This window comes from Miniopterus natalensis, chromosome 12 (genome assembly GCF_054644295.1).
Source record: "Miniopterus natalensis isolate mMinNat1 chromosome 12, mMinNat1.hap1, whole genome shotgun sequence".
Classification (NCBI taxonomy): Eukaryota; Metazoa; Chordata; class Mammalia; order Chiroptera; family Miniopteridae; genus Miniopterus; species Miniopterus natalensis.
In genome coordinates, this window is record NC_142092.1 from 64,195,362 (window position 1) to 64,216,342 (window position 20,981).

The window sequence follows — 20,981 nt, forward strand, 5'->3', positions numbered from 1 at the left end:
CTCACCTAGACTTCCGAAGTCAGCTAAGCTAACCTCTCCCTCAGTATAGCAATGACCTCTAGAGGAATCTCTAGCGAATAAAATACATGAGGCCACAATGTCAGGGAAGAGCAATCAATAGAAATTGTGAGTGGATTCCAGTTCTGATTGATTCTGTCACTAATTTGTGCCCCCTGATCACAAACAGATCACCTCCTCTCCCCAGGCCTCCATTTGCCGATCCCATGAGGTCTTAGGTGTGAGAGTGCTTTGGAAACTGTTATGCATGGTCTTCCGGCATCACGGGAGGCACAGGTGGTGGGGATGTGGGCAGAAGGGATCAACCAGAGCGGGGGCTGGAGGTGCACAGGGCAGACCTCCACAAGTCCCCCAGGCTCCCGCCTGGAAGAGACCTACTGTTGTTGGCACTGTTCCTCTGGGCCTGGGGTTTCCATTTCTCTTCCACAACGGCAGGTGGCGATCGGGACTGGTTGGAGGCGATGTTGTTCTCGTTGTCCGCTGTGGGCACAAAAGGGACAGTGTGTTACCCTCAAGTATTGGAGGCCTGTGGACTAACAGGCAAGACTAACAGGCCTGTGGACTAACTAGAGCGTGGTGGGAACAAGAAAGAATGACCACTTTCATCTCCTCTACTCAACATGTATCAGAGGTTCTAGCCGGGCAATTAGGCACGAAGAAAAAAAGAAGAAAAAGGAATCTAGATTGCAATGGAAGAGAACAAGTAAAATTATCTCTATTTGCAGAAAATAAAATGTGTATATAAAAAATCCTATGCAATACATACACACACACAAAAAACTATTAGAAATAATAAATGAGTTCAGCAAGGTTGCAAGAAAAAAATATGAAAAAATCAACTGTATTTCTCTACACTAGCAAATGAACACTCCAAAAATTAAATTAACAAAGTAATTCCATTTATAATATTGTCCCAAAAAACAAAATATGTAGGAATAAATTTACAAAAGAAGTGCAAGGTTTGTAAAAGAAAACTAACAACGTTGTTGGAAGAGCTCAAAGACGACTTAAATAAAAAGACATTCCACGTCCACAAACTGGAAGACTTAATATTAAAGCTGCAACAGAAGCATGGAACAGACTGACGAATCTCAGAGGGAAGGTGGGGGTGGGGGAGTGGGTAGGGAAAGATTAACCCAAGAACTTATATGCTTATATACATAACCCTGGACACAGACAATAGTGTGGTAAAGGCCTGGGGTGTGTGAATGTGGGGTGGAGGGGATCAAAGGCAGGGAGAAGGGGACGTCTGTAATACTTTCAACAATAAAGACAAACATAAATAAAGTGGCAATATTCCCAAAATGATCTACATTCAACATAATCCCTATCAAAATTCGTGCTTGCTTTTTTATAGAAATTGATAAGCTGATCAGAAAATTCATGTGGAACTGCAAGAGACACAGAATAGCCAAAATACTCTTGAAAAAGAAGAAAGTTGGGGGGCTCACACTCCCTGATTTCAAAATAACTCCAAAACTACAGTAATAAAGAGAGTGTGGTACTCGTGGTACAAGAACAGACATGGATGGATGGAATAGAATTCAGAATCCAGACATAACCCTCACACTTATATGGTGAATTGATTTTCGACAAGGGTGCCAAGGCAATTCACTGAGGGAAAGAATAGTATTTTCAAAAAATGGTGCTAGTTGTAATGTGGACAACTGTATATCCACATGAAAAAGAATGAAATTGGACCCCTACCTCACACCACATATAAAAATTAACTCAAAATGGAATATAGACATAAATTTAAGAGCTAAAACTATACATATCTAAAAGAAAACACAAGTCTTTGTGACCTTGGGTTAGGCAATGGTTTCTTAGATATGACACCAAAAGCACACATAATGAAAGAAAAAAAATGGACTTCATCAGAATTAAAAAGGTTTGCGCTTCAAAGGACAGCATCAAGAGTAAAAAGGCAACCCCCAAAATGGGAAAAATGCTTGCAAGTCACATATCTACAGAGGTCTTGTATCTAGAATATATAAAGAACACTCACAATTCAATAATAAGCCAAACGTAATGTAAAAAATGTGAAAAGGATCTGAATAGACAGTTCTCCAAGGAAGATATTCGAATGATAACCATGTGAAAATATGTTCCACATCATTAGTCCCCAGGAATATACAAGTCAAAAGCACAATGAAATATTACTTCGTGCACACTAAGATGGCCATAATCGAGTAAGTCATCAAGGATGCAGAGAAATCAGACCCCCCACACACTGTTGCTGGGAATATAAAAATGATACAGCCACTTTAAACACAGAGTTCCCATGTGATCCTGCATTTCCACTCCTAGGTATGCACCCATAGAGTTAAAAGTATATGTCCACACACGCACTTGCACCTCAATGTTCACAGCAGGTTTATTCATAGTAGCCCCAAACTGGAGACAACCTAAATGTCCATCCATTCCAAACAATGATAAAAAGGGGAATTGCTGATAACAGAATATGGACGAATCTCAAAAGTATGCTAAGTGAAAGAAGTCGGACACAAAAGACTAAATATCATCTAATTCCATTTATATAAAATTTCAGTAAAAGAAAAACTATAGTGAAAGAAAGTGGACAGTGGTACCAGGGCTGGGGTGAAGGAAGGGACTGGTGGCATAGAGGCAGGAGGGAGTGTTTGGGGTTGATGGTAAATCCAGCAAACTGTGCTCTTAGAATTGAACTTTATTCCCATAAATTATATCTCAATAAAGCTGATTTTAAAATGACTGAAGAGAAACCCATTAAAAGAGTAAGAGTGATTAACTCTGAGTAGTGAGATTAAGCTGTTTCTTCATTTTCTGACTTCTCTGCATTTTCCCAATTTCTTTTAATAAATAGATCTTACATTTAAAAAGGAGAAACACAAATTTTCAAATGGAAACCAGCAGCCTTTCGTGTTGACTTTCTCCACTAGAAGACAGGGATTTGAACCCTGGGTTTGAACCCAGCTCTGCCATGGCTGTGGGTGTGACCATGAGTTAGTCATTTCTGCTCTCTGGGCCTCAGTTTCCTCTCCTCCCTCCAAAACGTTAGGGTGGGCAAGCTCCAGGGTGATTCCCTCATTCTCTGACCGTCCACAGGACTTGGAATCAAAATTATTCAACCTAGCTTTAGATAATATCTAGTATTGACTGGAAAAAAAAAAAAATTCCCTTATATTTCAGCTACTGCCATTGCATGGGGGAGGTACTCAGTAAATACTCTGCAAAAAGGCTTGATTTATAGCTTGAGCTGGACATAATGCTTACCCAGTGTGGCCATCCCTGTGCACCACAGGTACACGTACACAAACACACACAGTCTGTGAAGGGCTAGATGCAAAGCTGGAATAAAGGCTGTCTTCCAGGGAGGACCGGTGCAGGAAGGAGGAAGAGGGTCTGGATCCTGGCCTAACACTGTGACTGCATACCCTCAAGCAAGTGGCTTAACCATTTTGTGCCTCAATTTCCTTATCTGTCAAGTGGAGCAAATATGGACACTTAACTCAGAGGGCTGTTCAGAGGGTTAAGTGAGCTAGTATGTGTAAAACTCTTAGAATAAGTCCTGGCACCAAGAAAGAGCTCAAATTATGTTAGTAGCTGTGCTCCTTTGGCCCAGGGATTCTGTTCTCCGAGCCTCAGTTTCCTCATCTGTACAATGGGATAATGTCAGCTAGCTATGTCGGGCTTGTCATAAGATCTGAAGAAATAACCACCTGACACATACTAATCGCTCACTAAATGTTAGCTGTCTTTAGTATTATTACCGCCCAAACAGGCTCCTGACCTGTTACGAAGCAAGACAGGATTCCCTACAGCACAAAAAGGAAGTTTATTAGTGGGAATTACCCTGTGCCATTCAGCAGCCCCTTAATGAGATTGGTGTTATTCGAGGCTGATCCCCCTTATCAGCAGCGCTGTGAACTGCACAGATCATGACGTTTAATTTCTCTCTATGGAGTCAATCCTTTAATCCCGACTCAGCCTGGCTGGGATTCAGCCTGGCTTTGGGCTGGATTGCCTCCCGCATTCTCTGCCAGCACTGGACCAGAACAAAGCAGCCCAAAGCTCTTCTGGAAAACAAGTTGAGATGCTTGAGGGAGGTAGGGCCACCAAAGGTGCAGCCTTGATTTGCATTTTAATGGCCTCTGCCCAACTGCCTGAGGGATGGCCAAGTACAGGCACCCAGACTTTCCTAATTAGCCTCAGCTTCCAGAGGCTGGCAGAGGAGCCAGTGGAGGTTTGGGGTTTCAGAGGAGGCGGGAGGGAGCTAGGTTATGGGAGCCTCAGAGGTCCCGGAGCAGCCTTCCAACTGCTGTCACTATTGCTCATGAGGTCAAGTCTAAATGCCCAGAACTGGCATTCGAGGCTTCCTCTGGCGCAGGATGGTGGATGGCAAAGGTGAGTGGGAGGTGTGAGACTGGTGAAGACGAACCCTTGGTGTGAGGAGGGCAGCTGGAGACAGACAGGGGGACAGTTTCCTGCCCGAGCGCACAGGGCATGCAGGCACAGCAGAGCATGGGACTCACGTGTCCTGGCTGCCAATCCAACTCTGTCCTGATTTTAACAAATCCATTAGAAATAAACAGGCTCCTCAAAATCATGTGAATTAGTGCCTAGTGTACAGCAGATGCCCAATAAATATATGCTGAATGAATGGATGGATGGATGAACAGATGGATGAATGAAAGAGGTTACACTAACGAAACAGTACCTAGCCTAAAAGAGAGTGCCTAGTCTGTGCTAGTCAGGCCAGACCTGGAAGACTATATGAAAGATTTGAAAACCTAAAGATACAAGCAATAATAATACAAACAGTAGAAATAGCAGCAGCTACTATCACTGAATCACCATGTCTCACATCACTTCCAGTGCCCCCAGAGGATTAATTTGAGGGAAGGGTGCCAGGGACAGCTAGCTGCCTCCCCCAGATTCCTGTTTCCCTTCCCTGGGCAGTGGCTCTGGGCATTTTTCCTGCCCCTGGGATTTGAGCATCTGTGACATGTGTCACTTGTCACCTAAAGTTGTAGCGAAGGAAGTGCGCCTCTTCTTCCTGCTCAGCAGTCACAGAGACAGGGCTCAGGAAGACCCAGGGGAGGGCGGAGCCCCAAAAAGGAAGGGTCCTGGGTCCTGAATCACTATGCGGAAGGCCACCAACCAGGCCACTTGCATTAGGCTGTGATGTGACTAGGAAGTAAAAGTTTGTGTTAACTCACTGAGAACTTGGCATTTATCTGTTACAGTAAATGGTGTCTCCCTGACTAAAACGGAATAGACCAGAAGTGGGTGCTACTGTGGCAAAATCCTAAATCGGAGGCATTGGTTTGAAGGCTGGGTGGTCTGGAGTGAGGGAGTGACACTGCAAGCTGAAAAGACGGCAAACAGCTGATAGCAAGGCCTGCAGCTCCACAGCAGTGGCTCTCAAAGTATGGTCCCTGGACTAGCAGCAAGGGCACAGCCTGGGAACCCTTCAGAAATGCAAACCCTAGGTCCCACTACCCGAGACCAGACCCAGGGAATCCAAAATTCAGGGTGAGGCATAGAAATCTGTGCTTTAACCAGCCCCCCGGTGACTGCTGTCTCTGCTCTGAGATGGGGCGTGGGCCCCGGCTGCCCTGGCTGGGGCCTCCCCACTCGCATCTCCTGCCCCTGCTCACCCTGACCTCAAGCCACACTCGATGTCCATTTTCATGTCTCTTTCCTGGTCAGCTCCTACTTGACCTTTAGGCTCAACACAGGAGCCACAACCTCCCGGAAGCCTTCTTCGGCTCCATGCCCACTCTGTGCTCTCCCGAGCCTGCTGTCCCCCCAAAGCACAGTCTCCCCCTCCATGTTGTAACTGCTGACCAGGCCCCCTGAGGGCCAGTCCCATGTCCTGTGACCATTTCCTGGGCAAGAGTGGCCTTCCCTGGGGGCCTCAGGCTGGCTCTGCCACCTCTGCCTTTTGCAGGTCTGGGGGGGGGGCTGCCGGGTCTCTCACCTGCGTGGGACTGCATGTGCTCCAGCAGGTTGTTGTAGAACTGGAACTGGATCCCACAGGCGCCGCACGTGTAGGGTTCTGTGGGGAGAAATGAAGTCGTCGTTTTAGGGGAGGAAAGACCCTGGGCGCCTTCCTCCTGGGCTGCGGGCAGATCTGGAAACCCACACACACACTGGAGCTCTGGGCCAGCCTGATCTGCCTGCCCCTGTCACTAACTGGTGAGGGGGAAGCTGGGGGGAGGAAGGACTGATGGAGAGAGGAAGACGTGCAGATACAGAGACCCTCTGATGCGGTCGGCAGCTGTTTACTGAGTGCTTACTGTGTGCCAGGCACTGTTCTGGGCACTGGGGATGGGCTGCAGGAGGGGCCGGGAGCTCTCTCAGGCAGAGACCGCGTCTCACTGGTCCCATAGCCCATCTGTCTGCCTGTGGAAGCACGTGGACGTCACTGTGTGCTGGATGAGCGGATGAATTATGAAGAATGAACCAAAAACCAGGCAATGGACACAGAGGAAAGGGGGGGGAGGGAGAAACGAGAGACTAGAGGAAGAAGTGGAGAAAGCCACAGAAAAGCAAGAAGCAGTGGGATGAGATGCGGGAAGGGAAGAGGGGAGACTGAGGGCGGGAGGGGAGGGAGGGCGAGGGGACATAGGGACGGCAACAAGTGTGCCAGGGGCCCTTAGCTTTCCTCTCTCTGCCCAATACGCGAGTCAGTGCCCAGCAGAGATGAGGGGGGAAGGAAGAAAGGAGGGGTGCAAAGTTGAGAAGGATGGCTAACAACGGGCTCGGAAGAAGTGTCCTGAGGCTGCCACTGTGAGCAGGAATGGGAACGTCTGTGTTCCTGAGGCTGGGGGGCAGAGGCAGGCTGCCACCCTCAGGGCTCTGCTTTGTCCCCCATCCAAACTCCTCCACCCGGCTAGGGCTGGGCCCTCCTGCTGCTCCACTGGCTGCCCTGGCTGCCTGGGAGGGTTGCCCAAGGTCAGATGCTCTGGGGAGGCCCTGAGCGTGAGAGTTCATTCCCTGCCCTGCCTCGCCCTCTCCAGCCCCCCAGTGGGACCATCACTTACTCTGTAGGAGAGGGAAAGTATTGGAAATCAGGGGACTTGCAGTTTCTGCAAAAGAGAAACAGTTTAGCTAGGTCTCTTCCAGTTCTGGAGCTCTGAGATGACTGTCATTCTTTCCATTCTTAATAAGTAGTGAGCCAGATGGGGCCCTCAGAGGAGGGGGAGCATCTGAGCCAAGCTCACACTCTGGAGTGAGCAAAATAAGCCAGGGCCATCCCTCTAGCACACGCTCAACTCTCAGAAAGCGAGCCCACAGAGTAAAATGAGAAATGTCCACATGCGGCTGCGTGCTGGAGGACAGGAAGCTGCTTCTAGGTCCTGGCACCAAACGCCAGAGCAGCCGCAGCAAGGGCTGTGCTTTGAGGTGTCTGCCTATGGGAGCTTCCCCACGCTTCCTGGTGTTGTCAGGTGAGCCTCAGTTGCAGGAGGCGGCAGAGTGGGGCCAGAAGGACTAGGCTGGAATCATGGCTCCACCACTTACAAGCTGGGGACCTGGGGCAACAATCCACCTCTCCTGAGCCTCAGTTTCCTCATTCAAAAAGTAAAGACAGCACTGTCCCGACCCTCCTCCTGGGGCTGTGGTAAAATGAAGACAGATAAGACACACAGAGCTCTGAACACATGCCAGGCACATAGTAAGCGCTCAATAAACGGTGGCTGCCCTTCACACCGTTGGTTCCCAATTCTGAGTATCAGCTCTGGTGGAAGGAGAGGCGGGGGTGTAGTCTGGCTGGCTGAGAGCAAAGACTCGCAGGAGACCAGGGTTCCAGTCCTGGTGCTTATTCTTGTATGGCCCTGGGCAAAACTCCATCGCTTTTAGGACCACCTCTTGGAGATGCTGCTGGATTACATTTTTCAAAAGGGTTGAAGCAGCTTCAAAAACTCGATGCACCCTCTACTGTTTAAGGGATGTGTCAACATTCTCAGGGCTACCACAGCACTCAATAGCTTGGTTCACTTAAAAAAACACACACCCTCCACCACGTTTGTGACCTATGCAGGACACTGGCTGAATGTTCGCCCGTGCAGGGACATGTGTGCTATTCCCATTTTACAGGGGAGGAGAAATGTAGAGGCCAGTCCCAGTCACCAGCTCAGAGGCAGTAGAGAGGAGCTTCGAACCTTGGATGGAGACAGAAGCCGGAGCTCAGAATCCTATGCAGAAGCCTCCACATTCAAATGTGTGCTCCCAACTGTTTCATAAAGCTCCTGATTGATGGTCAAGCTGTGTCCATCATCTGTCTATACCCAAGCAGTGCCCAGGATATGCCCGGCACAAGCTGAAGCCCGATATGATGTATGAATCGTCAACTGTGCAGGAGAGTGGGTGCCTTACTTCAATACACTAGTGTCAGAATCCCTTTCCCTTCTGCCCTGGCTGGCACTGCACATCGCCCGTCTATGCCTTTCCTGTACAGAGGCTGCTGGTGACCACCCACAACCCCACCAGGCTGACCCATGTCTATCTGGGGAGAGTGGCCTTTGGCGGCTCTGTTCTAAGGCACACTGTTCTGCCAGGGTCCTGGGGCAGACAGCCACCAGGGGGCGCCAAAACACTACCAGGAACCTCAGGCAAACCTAGGGCTGGTGGGGGCTGGAAGGGAACTATTGGATGGTTTCTAGTCCAAAGTGGAGCCAGAACTCAGGGCCTCTGACTATTAGGCCACAGCTCTCCCTACTGTAACCCCGTTGCCTCTCCTGGAAAGAAAATGTCTACACTGTTTACCCTAAAAACACAGAAATGCCTCTTTTAGGTCCAACCCTCTGAGGCCATGTGAGTAGATATTGCAGGCTATGGGGAGAGGGGAGTTCCTCTCTCCATGGGGAAGAGACAAGGAGGGGACATAGTCCCCGAGATGCCCCCAAGGCCCAAAAGATGTCCCTGGAAGGAAAGGCTCCTGCGCTTCTGCTCAGCCCTGGCTTCCTAATTCCCAGCCTCCTCCCAACACCACCATCAAGCATCATGGAGGACCCCAGCCCTCAGAGCGCCTGCTGCTGTAACCGTGGGGGGGGGGAGGCAGACAGAGCTGGCAACCTCAGCACAGGGCACTTGTCATAGGGCGCACTCACCGCTGGAGTTTTGGGAACTGCTATTCGTCTCTTCAAAGTGGTTTTGTGCTTTGCTTTCTACTCTCCGACTGAAAGCGCTTTCTGCTGGGTGGGGACAGAGAGAGCAAGAGAAAATAATGGTGATTGATCAGCACTAGGTCCAAAGGGGGGCATGCCAGGGGCGGCTCAGAGGCAGTGGTACCTGGGAACCGCCCCAGTCCCTGGGCTGAGGAAGGCTCAGGGCCTTATGTTGGGGGAATCAGCACAGTGAGAAAGGAGCTCCAGGATCCCAAATCAGAACCCCCAGCTCCTCAAGCTCACCTGAGTTGCCTGATACCTTGTCAGGGCCCCAGGAGACCCTCCTGACAGTGCCCAGAGGAGTGGAGGTCCAGGCATGGGGGGATGTGTGGGTGACCCATCCAGGAGAACACAGATGAAATCCAGATAAATGAGCAGACAGCAAATGAATGGGTCGCCCATATTTGGCCCCTGGGGAGCCACATCTGTGACACTAATTTGGACCTGCTCCCCACTAGCCCAGGTTCTGCTGTCTCAGGCCCACAATGGAGTGGGGAGGATGGCAGACTGTCTTCTGGAGGCAGTTCTAGCAGAGCAGGTGGGCCAGACAGCTAATCCCAGCTCCACAAGCCGAGTGATCCCTGGGTGGCAAGGAGGCGTCCTAGAGAGAAGGTGTGCCAGGCAGAGCCGGGGAAGCCCCACACCCCAGGAGGCCAAAGACCAGGTGAGGTCTGGTCAGAGTTCACCCGGAGGAAGGGACTAGCTCTGCAGTGATTTCTTGGGTGTCTCTGCTTACAGGTGGCACTTCCTAGAGGCTCTCTCTCTCCCAGGCACTGTCTGGAAACCCTGGAGGGCAGAGAGAGCACTAACTGGTGGAAAACCACTAATTTAGTGCCCACCCCCACCCCCATCTGCAGAAGGTACTGAGACGGTATCCAAGCCGCCAGGTAACAGCTTTTCCAAGCAGCTCTTGGCACAATGGGTGCTGGATGCTCCAGGAGACAAAGACTCTGGGAACAAGTCATTGTGGGGTGAGCAGTCGACCCGGCCCCTTTCTTAAGGAGAAACAACTTGCACAGGATATCAAAGGCTCTCAGAAGTTCCACTAAAAGAGACCCATTTTGCTTTATCTAACCCAGCCTTCCCAAATGGATTTGCCCTCCAAAGCCTATTTTTTAATGATCACATTCCTTACTATCCCTCAAAAAGCGGTGATTTCAGGAACCCACTTTGGGAAATGCCACTGTCACCCAATCTACCTCATGCCAGCAGGACTAGTGCTCAGGCTGTGGGGGTGATGGGAAAGGAAGCCAGAGGTGGCTCCCATGGTCCTGCTCAATGCCCCGCCCCCCGATCCCAACAGTGTCTCCTGACGCAGCCTCCTTTCTGAGAGGCTGTCCACACCACCACAAGGGCAACCCTCTCCTCAAAGCTTATCTACAGAAGGCCTGGGCTGCAAGCTACATATGTGCCTCCTTCAAGATGTCATCTTTAAATTGGCAAAGAAAGCCCCTCAATTCTTTGCCTAGGGGAAAGGGGGGTGCAGTCATTTACTGAGCACCTGCTATGTGCCAGGCACTGGTTCAGACACCTTACACCCATGGTCTCCCTTCATCTGCCCAATGGCCCTATAAAGTCCACACTGTCACTTCCATTTTACAGGTGGGAAACAAACAAACAAACAAACAAACAGAGGAAAGAGAGATTGTAAGTTCCTGGGGCTGAACATGCTGCTCATCTTCTGAAACAGCAGAACGAGGCGACTTGGTGCTCCAGGCAGACGCTTTCTTTTTTACAAGTGACTCCTTTCTCCACTGTCATCCTTGTGTGCGCGGGAGGAGGCCGGCCCCTCTGCGGAGGATTTCTGTGCAGCCTGACCAACTTATTGGTAGAACTTAGGACAACTAGGGTGATAATTATTTTCTTATTACTCAGTCCATAATGCAAAGCTGATGGGCTCTCCCTGCCACAGGCACCTCTGGCCACAGACCAGTGGGCTGTTCCGTAGGTGAGGTCCCGCACACGGGCCGGCGCATGCACCCGGGAGAGCTGCCCATTCCTCCCCGATGAAGGCGGGAACAACTTCCAGCTCTACCATGCGGGTTCCTGCTCACCACCTGGCGTCCTCTGCTCTGCCCACCTGGTAAGCCCACGCATGACCTTCCCCCACACCCCAAGTCTTCCAGGTCACATAAAGGCAGCCAGAAGAAGGTCCCATAGCTTCCTGGATGCTTCCTTGGGGGACACTGATGTCCAAGAGCTGCCAAAGACCACACAGCCCCTTCCAGGCAGTTCCCTGCAGAAACTACATACGTAAAAACTCCCAGCGACAAAGTCAAGAATAAAAAGCAACATTTGAAAGCCCCTATCCCATCATTTAGCTGAGCCAACACCTACCACCCATGAGCTCATGATGACCAGTCTGTTTCTAGAAAAATACAACAGCTATTGTTTTCTCAACACAGTACCTGAAAATCTACGACATTCAAGGTTGTTCAAGTACTTACTCTCCTTTTGGGATATCTGAATATAATAAGCATCTCTTCAAACATTTTCAAGAGCCACATCCTTGCAGCACAGTAGCCCCTTGAACCAAAGAGCACAACTAGTCATTGGCTCTACCACCAGTCCAACCTACTGGGTCACTGAACTCAGTTTGATCACTTGTATATTTAATGGATGGCTGTGGGCCTCTTGAAAGCAACTGAAAGGGCCCATGGTCCCAGAAGGACCACATCACTCTACCCTACATTCCACACATCAGGAAGGTGGCCCAAGGTTCGTTCCACCAGGGCATCAATCAGGATTCCTGGTCACTAGTACAATGTGTCTTATCAGTTTTCCTGGGAGAAGTGCTGCTGTGAACCTATTAGTGCCTGTTCACCCTTCTGGGGTCTGAGCCCTCTTTGCATGGACTCAGAAAACACTGGAGCTGGCATCCATCGGTTTCCTGCCGGGCTATGGCTCATAGAGCAATTTCACGGGTAATACTAGTTAGAGGGAGGCCAAGAGAACAACTCTAGGTCAACCACTCTGCTTCAAGAACAGCTCTTCGTAGAAATGAGTTTTCAGATTGGGTTTTCTGAAAGATGGGGGATGCGAACTCATGCCAAGGGGAGGGGGGTCCAGGCAGGTGACATAAATGGATGAACTGGGTTGGACATAAGACAGACAACAGTGTGATCACAATGAAAAATGACACCTGCCACGTGGCTATTGTGTTGGGTAGGCAGGAGGGAGTGGTGGGGACTGTGGAAAACTGGAGAGCACATGCTCTATGAAAGGAGGCAGCTGTGGCTCAGCCCCAAGCCAATTGTTGCCCTGCAGGGAAGTGGACCCAGAACTGCCAGAGCTGACTTGTCAATATCAGCTAGAAATCAAGTTTTACATAAAATCTCCTAATATTCGAATGTTGGCAACTAATTAAAAACATTTTTTAAAAACACCTTAGGCCATGACTTAGAAAAAAAAAAAATTCTCCTATTTAAAACAAAAGTTTGCAAATTATCTTGTACAACCCTCTGATTCAGGATAAGAAAACGTACTCAGAGAGGTTAGTTGGGTGGCTAGCCATGGTCACAGAGCCAGTCAGAGGCAGAGCTAGGACCCAGATTCGTCCCAAAGAACTATGGGACCCCCCACTCTTGCTCTAGCAAGGGAACAATGACCCCGGGCACAGCTGTGGCAGGCGGGTGAGGGGGGGAGTGGAGGAAGTGTGGGGTGACAGAGGCCATTGGTACCTGCGGTTGCCTTGTTTGCCGGCGATCCTGAATTTGGAGTGCGGAACGTCTGGGTTTGGGTGGCTGGAGGAGTGCGGTGTAAGAGGGTGGCGCATCGGACCACGGAGGCCGAGGCTTTTTTCCCCGACTGGTTCGTCTGGGTCTTCGCGGCCACGAAGCGTGGAGATGGGGAGACCTCCGGATGTGAACACTCAGAGCCCGTGTCTGGATCGTCCGCTGGCTCCCACCCGGGGGCGGTACCTGAGAGGGTCACGCTCTCAGTCCCCAAGAGCCCTTGGAGTCAGCTGAGTAAGTGGCCTCTCGAGCCACAGACCCCCATGCTCGAAGGTTGAAACCTCTTTTCAGTCCATAGAAAGCAAAGACTCTCACTTCTACCTGGAGCCCGAGAAAGTCCAGAAATCTAAAACCTTCCCCAGCTTTTCCTCGAGGGAAGCCTATCTCACATACTACCCTCCCGGTGGCCCCGAGGGTATAAGGCAGATGGGGATGCAGAGGCTCAGAGAGGTACAGGCACCTCCCCAGGTCACAGAGCAGTTTGGGATTGAGCCAGGAGGGATTTCCCAGGCTCCTAAATCATTTCACTCAATAGTTTGCACCATCTGTTGACCTTCTCACGTGGAACGCTGTCAGGCTGGAATTCCTATCTGGGCTTTCCCCGAGGAAGGAAAACGAGTTTTAAACAGACTGGCTGATAGCTCTTGTAAGAAACATGTGATATTTACACATAAGAGATATTTAAAAATAAGAGAACACGGTGGTGTCTCCTTTCTGTAAAGTTGAAAGTTTAACTGGAGCAAAAAATTCAGAGAATGTAAGGATTCGAAAAAAGTAACCATGCAACTGAGAGGGAGAAGAGATCGGGGTGGGGGTCTCCCTGAAACCTTTACTAGGTAGAGGGGAATGGAAATGAATTTGTGGTAAATGGGAATAGCGGGCTTAAAGACTGCAGGTGGAAATGCATGGGAGACGGGAGGCAAGAGGGTCTGATTTGGGAAACCCTCCTCATGGATTTTAGTCTTAGGAAGAGAACTGAGACCTTACACTTCAGTGTAAGGAGCAACGGGTGTAGGACTAGTCCTACAAATTCAACTGTAAAGCTGGACGAAATACATGAAACAACAGTTTTCAGACTCTGAACAGAAGGAGGTGCAGGACTGTGGTCACTCTTGCTCTCTGCCTGGAGAGACCTTCTGGACCATGGCACAGGAAGCACTGCAGTCACCCTGAACTGAGGAGACGGTGATCAGGGTTCAGGGCTCCTAAGATGCTGGAATTTGCAGGGCAAAACAACAAAGAAGAGAGATTCAGGCAAAAAAAACCCCACAAAAAACAAACAACTCCAGAAATGTGCAGAGAGACCCCCTGAAGTCTTTGGCTGAATGCCAAACGGATGTGTACAGAGGGAGCTTCTGCAAAGCCTGGCAGCCAAAAGCTATTGGGGGACTGTGAGCTAAAGGAGGATTCAGAGATTACAGAAGGTTGAGGATGTTTGAGTTCCTACCTGCCAGAGAGGAGACCTTGCTAATACCTTGGGCACTCAGGTAAGACCCAGAAGAGCCAGGCCTTAGAAGGATTACTCTAATGCCAGCATAAAAACTACAGTAGCCCCTTCCTATCCACAGGGGATGCATCCCAAGACCCCCAGTGGATGCCTGAAATGGTGAATAGTATTGAATCTTAGACATACTATGTTTTTTGCTATGCGTACATATTTGTGATAAATTTTAATTTTTAAATTAGGCATACTTAGAGATTAACAACAAGAACTAACAATAAAATAGAACAACTATAAGAATATACTGGCTTTAGGACCATTATTAAAATATGGCTTATTTGGAACAAAAGCATTGTGATACTGCAATAATCAATCTGATAACTGAGACGGCTACTAAGGGGTGGGTAGTAATATAATAGCATGAATACGCTAGACAAAAGAATGGTTTACGTTCTGGGAGGGCTGGAGCAGAATGGTGTGAGATTTCATCATGCTACTCGTAACAGTGGGCAATTTACAACACACAAATTGTGTATTTCTGGAATCTTCCATTTAATATTTTCATACCACAGCTGACCATGGGTAAGTAAAACCATGGAGAGAGGGGCGACTGTACTCTAGACCTGCCCCTACACAGCTTAAAAACAAGCCTTTGACGTATCAAGCTAATCTGTATTAACTGCCTGCCAGAACATAATTCAACATTTTTCAAAGGAAGCTAACAAAATCCAGACATTCAACAATACTGCATCCACAATGTGCAGTACAGAATAAAAAAAGGATTCATTAGTGAAGCAGAAAAACATGAGTAATACTCAAGAGGAAAAAAACAGTCAATAAAAACATACAGAGATGAAGGGGATAATGAAATTTGCAGATAAGGACCTTAAAGCAGCTATTATAAATATGCTCAAAGATTTAAAGGATAACATGAATATAATGAAGAAAAAAAAATGACGTAAAAAAGAACCAAGTGGAAATTACAGAGATGAAAAATATGACAGCTGAAATAAAAAATTCACTTGATGGATTGTTCTAATGAAAAAAATTAAGATACTGTAGAAGAAAAGATCAGTTGCAGGTTACAAATGCAATATTCAAAAGCCAACTGTGTTTACATGTACCACCAACAATAATTGGGAAATAAAAAAATAACAGTAATGTCAAAGAACATAAAATACTGAGTGGTAATATAATGAAATATGTATACGACTTCTATGCTGAGAAGTACAAACTACTGCTGATAGAAACTAAAAGACATACTTAAAAGAGATATACCATGTTCATGGATTTGAAGACCCAATATTATTATATCCCCCCCAAATTGGTCTACCTATTCAGTGCAATCATAAAAAAAATCCCAGTTAGATATTTTATAGGAAATGACAAGAATAATAACATTTATAAGGAAAAATAAAGTTCCTGGAATAGACAAGTATTCTTTAAACAGGACAATGCTGAAAAACTGAGAGTACCTGATATAAGACTTACTATAAAACTCCAATAAATAAGATCATAGACAAATAAATCAATGGAACAGAAATAAACTCACACAACCATTCAATTGATTTTCAAGAAAGGTCCCAATGCAATGTAAGGTGGAAAAGACAATCTTCAACAAATGGTGTTGGAACAACTGGATACCATATGGAATAAAACGGATCTCAACTCATATTACTCTCATCAACTCGTAACTTGAAATGGATCACAGACCTAAATGCAAAAGCTAAAATTATAAAGCTTCTAAAAGATAATAAAGGAGAATATCTTCACCATCTTGAGGTAGGCAAGAATATCCTGGGTAGGACCCAGAAAGCACCAACCATAAAAAAATAATAATAAATTAGACATCATCAAAATGAAAAGCAACTGCTCATCAAAAGAGATATTGTATGAAAATCAACAGGCATGCTGAAGACATAAACAACCCAACCAAAACATGGGCAAAAGACTTCGTTTCCAAAGTAAATATACAAATGGCCAATAAACAAATAAAAATGTTCAACATCATTAGTCATCAGGAAAATACAAATTAACATCAGATACCACTACACACTCCCCAGAATAACTGGAATTAAATAGTCCATTGCCACCAACTGTTGGCAAGAATGTGGAACCCATGACTGATGGGAGGGTAAGATGCTATAGTCATTTTGGAAAATGGTTCGTAAGTTCTAAAAGTTAAACATACTCTCCCTTATGACCTAGCAATTCTACTCCTTGGTACTTATCCAAGAGAGATGAACACATATGTCCACAAAAAGCCTTGGGCAAGCATTTTCATAGCAGCTTTATTCATAACAGCCTAAAACTGGAAACAACTCAAATTAACAAGCAAATGGCTAAATAAACTAGTATATTTTCACACAATGAAATATCACTCAGTAGTCAAAATGAAAGAACAACTTTGGATATTCTCTACAGACCTAGGGTCTCTCGAGGCCTGGCCCTGGGTACCACTTGAAGCTGTCAAGTCCAGCCCCTAATTCCACACAGAATCACGGGTTTACAAATCTCTAGACCCAAAGGCAATCCAATGGCCACTGGAGGGGCAACTGGTCAGCCTTGGAGATTCAGTCCTCTACTGGATCTAGCCTAAATCTCTCATGCTGTATTTTAAACACAGCTGATTCTAGAGTCCTCAGACTTCACTGAGTAATACAGAAGAAAGATTTATTCAACAAACACATGCAGAAAGACAAAGAGAGTCCATAACAGAGAGAAAAATAAAATGCGGAACAGAGAAACAGCAGACAGCTCTTCAGGAGGGAAGCACCTAGACGTTAAGGAAGAAATCTGGGTGCAAGCAATGTTCCCCTTCATGCTGTGCCATCTGACAGGTGATGCAAGTTAGCCTCATGGTTAATGAAGAGTATGGGTCTGGAGCTCACCTTTCAAGGTTCAAAGCCAAGTTCCACCTCTGATTAACTCCATGACTGCATTCAACTTGTTCCAGAAATTTGGGAGAAGAGCAGAGCAGCACTAAAGGCTGAAACCATGGCTGCAGGCTGGCCCTGCAACTAACACCTAAGTGCATTCTGGGTAGCATCCTCTCCAGGCCTCAGGCAGCAGCAGGACAGATGCCCACACACAGCTGCCAGTCCTGGTCCATGGAAGGAGGGACCCTCAGAGGGTCCAGGCCATAGAGCTCAAGCCCAACCACAGACCTGATGACTCAGCACAAGCACCATTAATGGGTCAAATGGTGCCCACCAAACGGAAACTGTGTCCTCTCCCCCAGGTCCTAGGGCCTGAACATGTGGTGAGAAATGGATGACCCATACATCCCTAGCCTCAGTGGCAGGATGGGTTCCTCTAGTTGGGCCACCAGGGATACCTGCTTGAGGGTTTGGAGATGCCTAGAATCCAGACCCCTGAGAAGGGAAGTGACAGGCACAAGGCCAGAGGTTGAGCAGGACAAGAATCCTAGCCCACTTATAGACCTCAGGATGGGAGTTCTCACCCATGGGAGACTCCCAGCCTCTGCTCCCCTGCCCAGCAGGAAGGACTTCCTGGGGAAGCTGCCTACACTGTCCTCTAAGCTCTGGACATTTCCTGCCCACCTGAATGCCCTTGGGGGGCCACCTGCCTGTGCTACTTTCAGATCTTCAAAAGGGTCATAGACCTCCCAGACTATAGGCAGCTTATCCCCCTGCTGACCTTGCATAACCCCTCCCCATCTCTGGACCTAAGTCTCCCCATCCAGAGATTGCAGAATGGGGTCCGCACAGCTCTGCCGAGAAACAGAAGCAGGGGTACTCCTACATCCACTCCTAAAACCCCCGCCCTGTGAAGATGGTTAAGCCCCAGCCATGCCAGGGTTTTGGTTGAGGAATGAGGGCCTCCTAGCCCATACACTTGGGATTGAAAGATGATGGAGCGTCCCCCAACATCCAGAAGTGGACTTGGGAAATCAGCAGCATCAGAATGGAAGGCTGCTATGTCCCCGTGGGAAGGGCCCTTAGAACCTTTTCCCTTCTGGGTCAGGAGAGGGGGGAAAGATTGGGGGCCAGAGACAGGTGGGGGCCTGCCCAAGGTCACATGCAAGCGGGTGAGCCCACTGGGGTTAACACCCAGGGCTCTGAGTCCTGGCCTAGCACTCCTAGCTTCTTACCCTTTCCACCACCAGGACCAAGAGGGACTGTCCTGTCTAGCTGGCCATCCCTCGCCTGGTTCAGGCTCCACACAGGTTCAGGCCTAAACCAGTGCTGGGGCTGCATCGCATGGTGCTGGCTTCGGGGCTGGAGATTCAGGAATATGACTTGGAGGTGCTTAGAGGAGGCAGGGACAGGCCACTGAAGGACTTGGACGAGCAGCGCCCACCTGGCCCACGCCTCCCCCAACAACAAAAGGTACTCACTGATGGGGGCGTGTAAGGCCACGTGCTCCTGGTAGGGTGTGTAGTACTTGTACTGCTTCCCGCAGAATTCGCAGGTGTAATTGCCGGTTTCTGTCCAAGAAGGAGATACAGTGTGGGAATAGGCACCTGGCTCCCATCCAGAAGCAGCAGCGTGCTCCTCCCCCCCAAACTCCTCCTCATTCTGGGACAACAAACTAGAGCTGGGAGCCCACTGGAGTCGAGGACTACCTGGGTTTAAATCCCAGCTCTGCCATTTGGAACTGTGTGACCTTGGGCAAATCTCTTAACCTCTCTGTGCCTCAGTTTTCCTATCTGTAAAATGGGGGTAATAATAGGCCCACCTTATAGGATTGCTGTGAGGATTAAATTTATATGTCAAGTGCTTAGAACAGTACCTGGCACACGCTGTTCTCCTTCACTGCTCCATCCCCAGGCCCCAGTGCTCAGGAAATGTGTGGTGACCCAAGCTGACCTCCAGGGCCAACCTCTCTACCAGCCCCTTTACAAGCCTTGCCCTCAGCAATGGCCATGCTTGGGTCCCCTCATCTCTAGGACCTTCCCCTGCCCCCAAGCACCCCACGCCCCCCCGGCCGAAGAGGTCACTTCTTCCTCTCAGGTCCCACCAGACTTTATTTTTACCTCTCTTTTGGGTCTGCCTAACTTCTTTCTTCTTAAAAATTTCTGATGTAATATTGTTCACTGGGGGAAAATTATAAAATATTGATAAATACAAAATTTTTTTAAAATAAGAGAAATTTCAATCATCTGTAATCCCCAAACAAAGAGCAGCAACTAGCCCTGGGGTAGCATGTGCACAGTGCAGCTGGCCCGGACCCCGCCCTCACTGCCCTGCGCTGACATCATCTGTCCGGCTCCTCGGGCCCTGAATTCACAGCCCCGATCTATATCCTCTTTGTAACCTGGTGCATTCGATCGACAATACTTTGCGGACATCTTGCTCAATCAATAAACTTCGATCTCTACTGCATTTATTGGCTGCACGGTTCCCACTGGACTTTAGAATTTGCTGTGCTAGTCTCCTACACCAGAGGACATTTAGATTGTTTCCAAAAATTTCCCTTATATACAAAAAAATGCTGTGATCAAGATCCTTGTAGAAGTTTTTGCACGTGTGCTCATTATTTTTGCGCATCACTGCAAAATAAAGATTATTGTGCATAATCTCTGCGCATTACTTCCACGGATAAATCAAGGGTACGCATTTTTAAGGCTTTTGATAACCACAGCACCAATACCTATCTATCAAAAGGTTGGGCCAATTTTTGTCTCAATCAGAAAGATGCACAAATGACTGTTTCCACACATGGCAGCAAGCATTAAGTAGTATTATCTTCTTGAATTGTGACCGACAGGGAAACTATAACACACTGCTGGTTTTATTTTCCACCTCTCTGAGTTGTAAGAAAACTATTCTTCATGTCTAATTGCAGTTCTTCTTTCATGACTCTTCTGCGTTTACCGCCAATGTTCCTATAGGTTACTTACCTTTTTTAAATCACTAAGCACTCTGTAGATTAGAAAAGCAACATCTTGTTCTAGGTGTTAGTGACAAATATTTTTGCTCAAATTGGCTTCTTACTCTGTTTATGATTTTTCTCTCTCAATATAGAAACTTCAAATTTTGTCTGTTGTTATATACTTTTAGTAACTGATTCGTGAACACTGGAAAAGATCTATTTGCTATTTGTAGGCTTCAAAATTGTTATGTCACCTGTATTAACTGTATCCCCATATAATCTTACTTGCTTACCTGCTCTGTGAAAGACTAAATGTAATAAACCCTCCCATTCCACTGTATTCCTAAATTTATTCTGTATATTTAGATAGAGTGCTGTTTGATGCACATAAGCTCAGGAGATCCAAACCTTTCCTGTGAACTGCGCCCTTTATTATTAACATCGCCTGTGTTTCTAGCGCAGTGCTGCTCAAAGTGAGGTCCCCGGGCCAGCAGCATCAGCACCTCCTGGGAGCTGCTACACACACAGATTCTCAGGACTCAACCAAGACATACTGAAAGGAAAATTCTAGGGATGGGACAGAGCAACCTGTGTTTTAATAGACCCCTCAGAAAATTCTGATGCTTGGGAACATTTAAGAACCACTGCTCTAATATTTAATTACACAGTTTTATTAGTTCTCCTGGCATTAATGTTATTAATTCTTGGTAATTACTTTCAGACTCTCCTTTCTACTTGTTTGCATGTGCCTAAAGACATTTCCCTGAGCTTCCCTGGACTTTCATTCATTAAACA

At 47.7% G+C, this 20,981-nt stretch overlaps 1 protein-coding gene across 9 annotated transcripts in view; it reads right to left on the minus strand.

Annotated features, from left to right (window-relative positions):
- Positions 1 to 20,981, minus strand: part of ZNF618 (zinc finger protein 618) — a 150,403-nt gene that overhangs the window by 7,862 nt on the left and 121,560 nt on the right. Inside the window, exons 9-15 of one of the 9 annotated variants that reach the window (XM_087822869.1) lie at positions 19,348 to 19,407; positions 18,709 to 18,798; positions 12,854 to 13,093; positions 9,117 to 9,197; positions 7,050 to 7,094; positions 5,984 to 6,061; positions 397 to 498 (exon numbers count right to left, since the gene is read on the minus strand). In XM_087822869.1, the coding sequence (XP_087678995.1) occupies positions 397 to 498; positions 5,984 to 6,061; positions 7,050 to 7,094; positions 9,117 to 9,197; positions 12,854 to 13,093; positions 18,709 to 18,798; positions 19,348 to 19,407 (696 nt within the window). Of the gene's footprint in view, positions 1 to 396; positions 499 to 5,983; positions 6,062 to 7,049; positions 7,095 to 9,116; positions 9,201 to 12,853; positions 13,094 to 18,708; positions 18,799 to 19,347; positions 19,408 to 20,981 lie in introns of all 9 variants that reach the window. The other 8 variants (XM_087822868.1, XM_087822871.1, XM_087822875.1 and 5 more) reach the window with 8 other exon arrangements.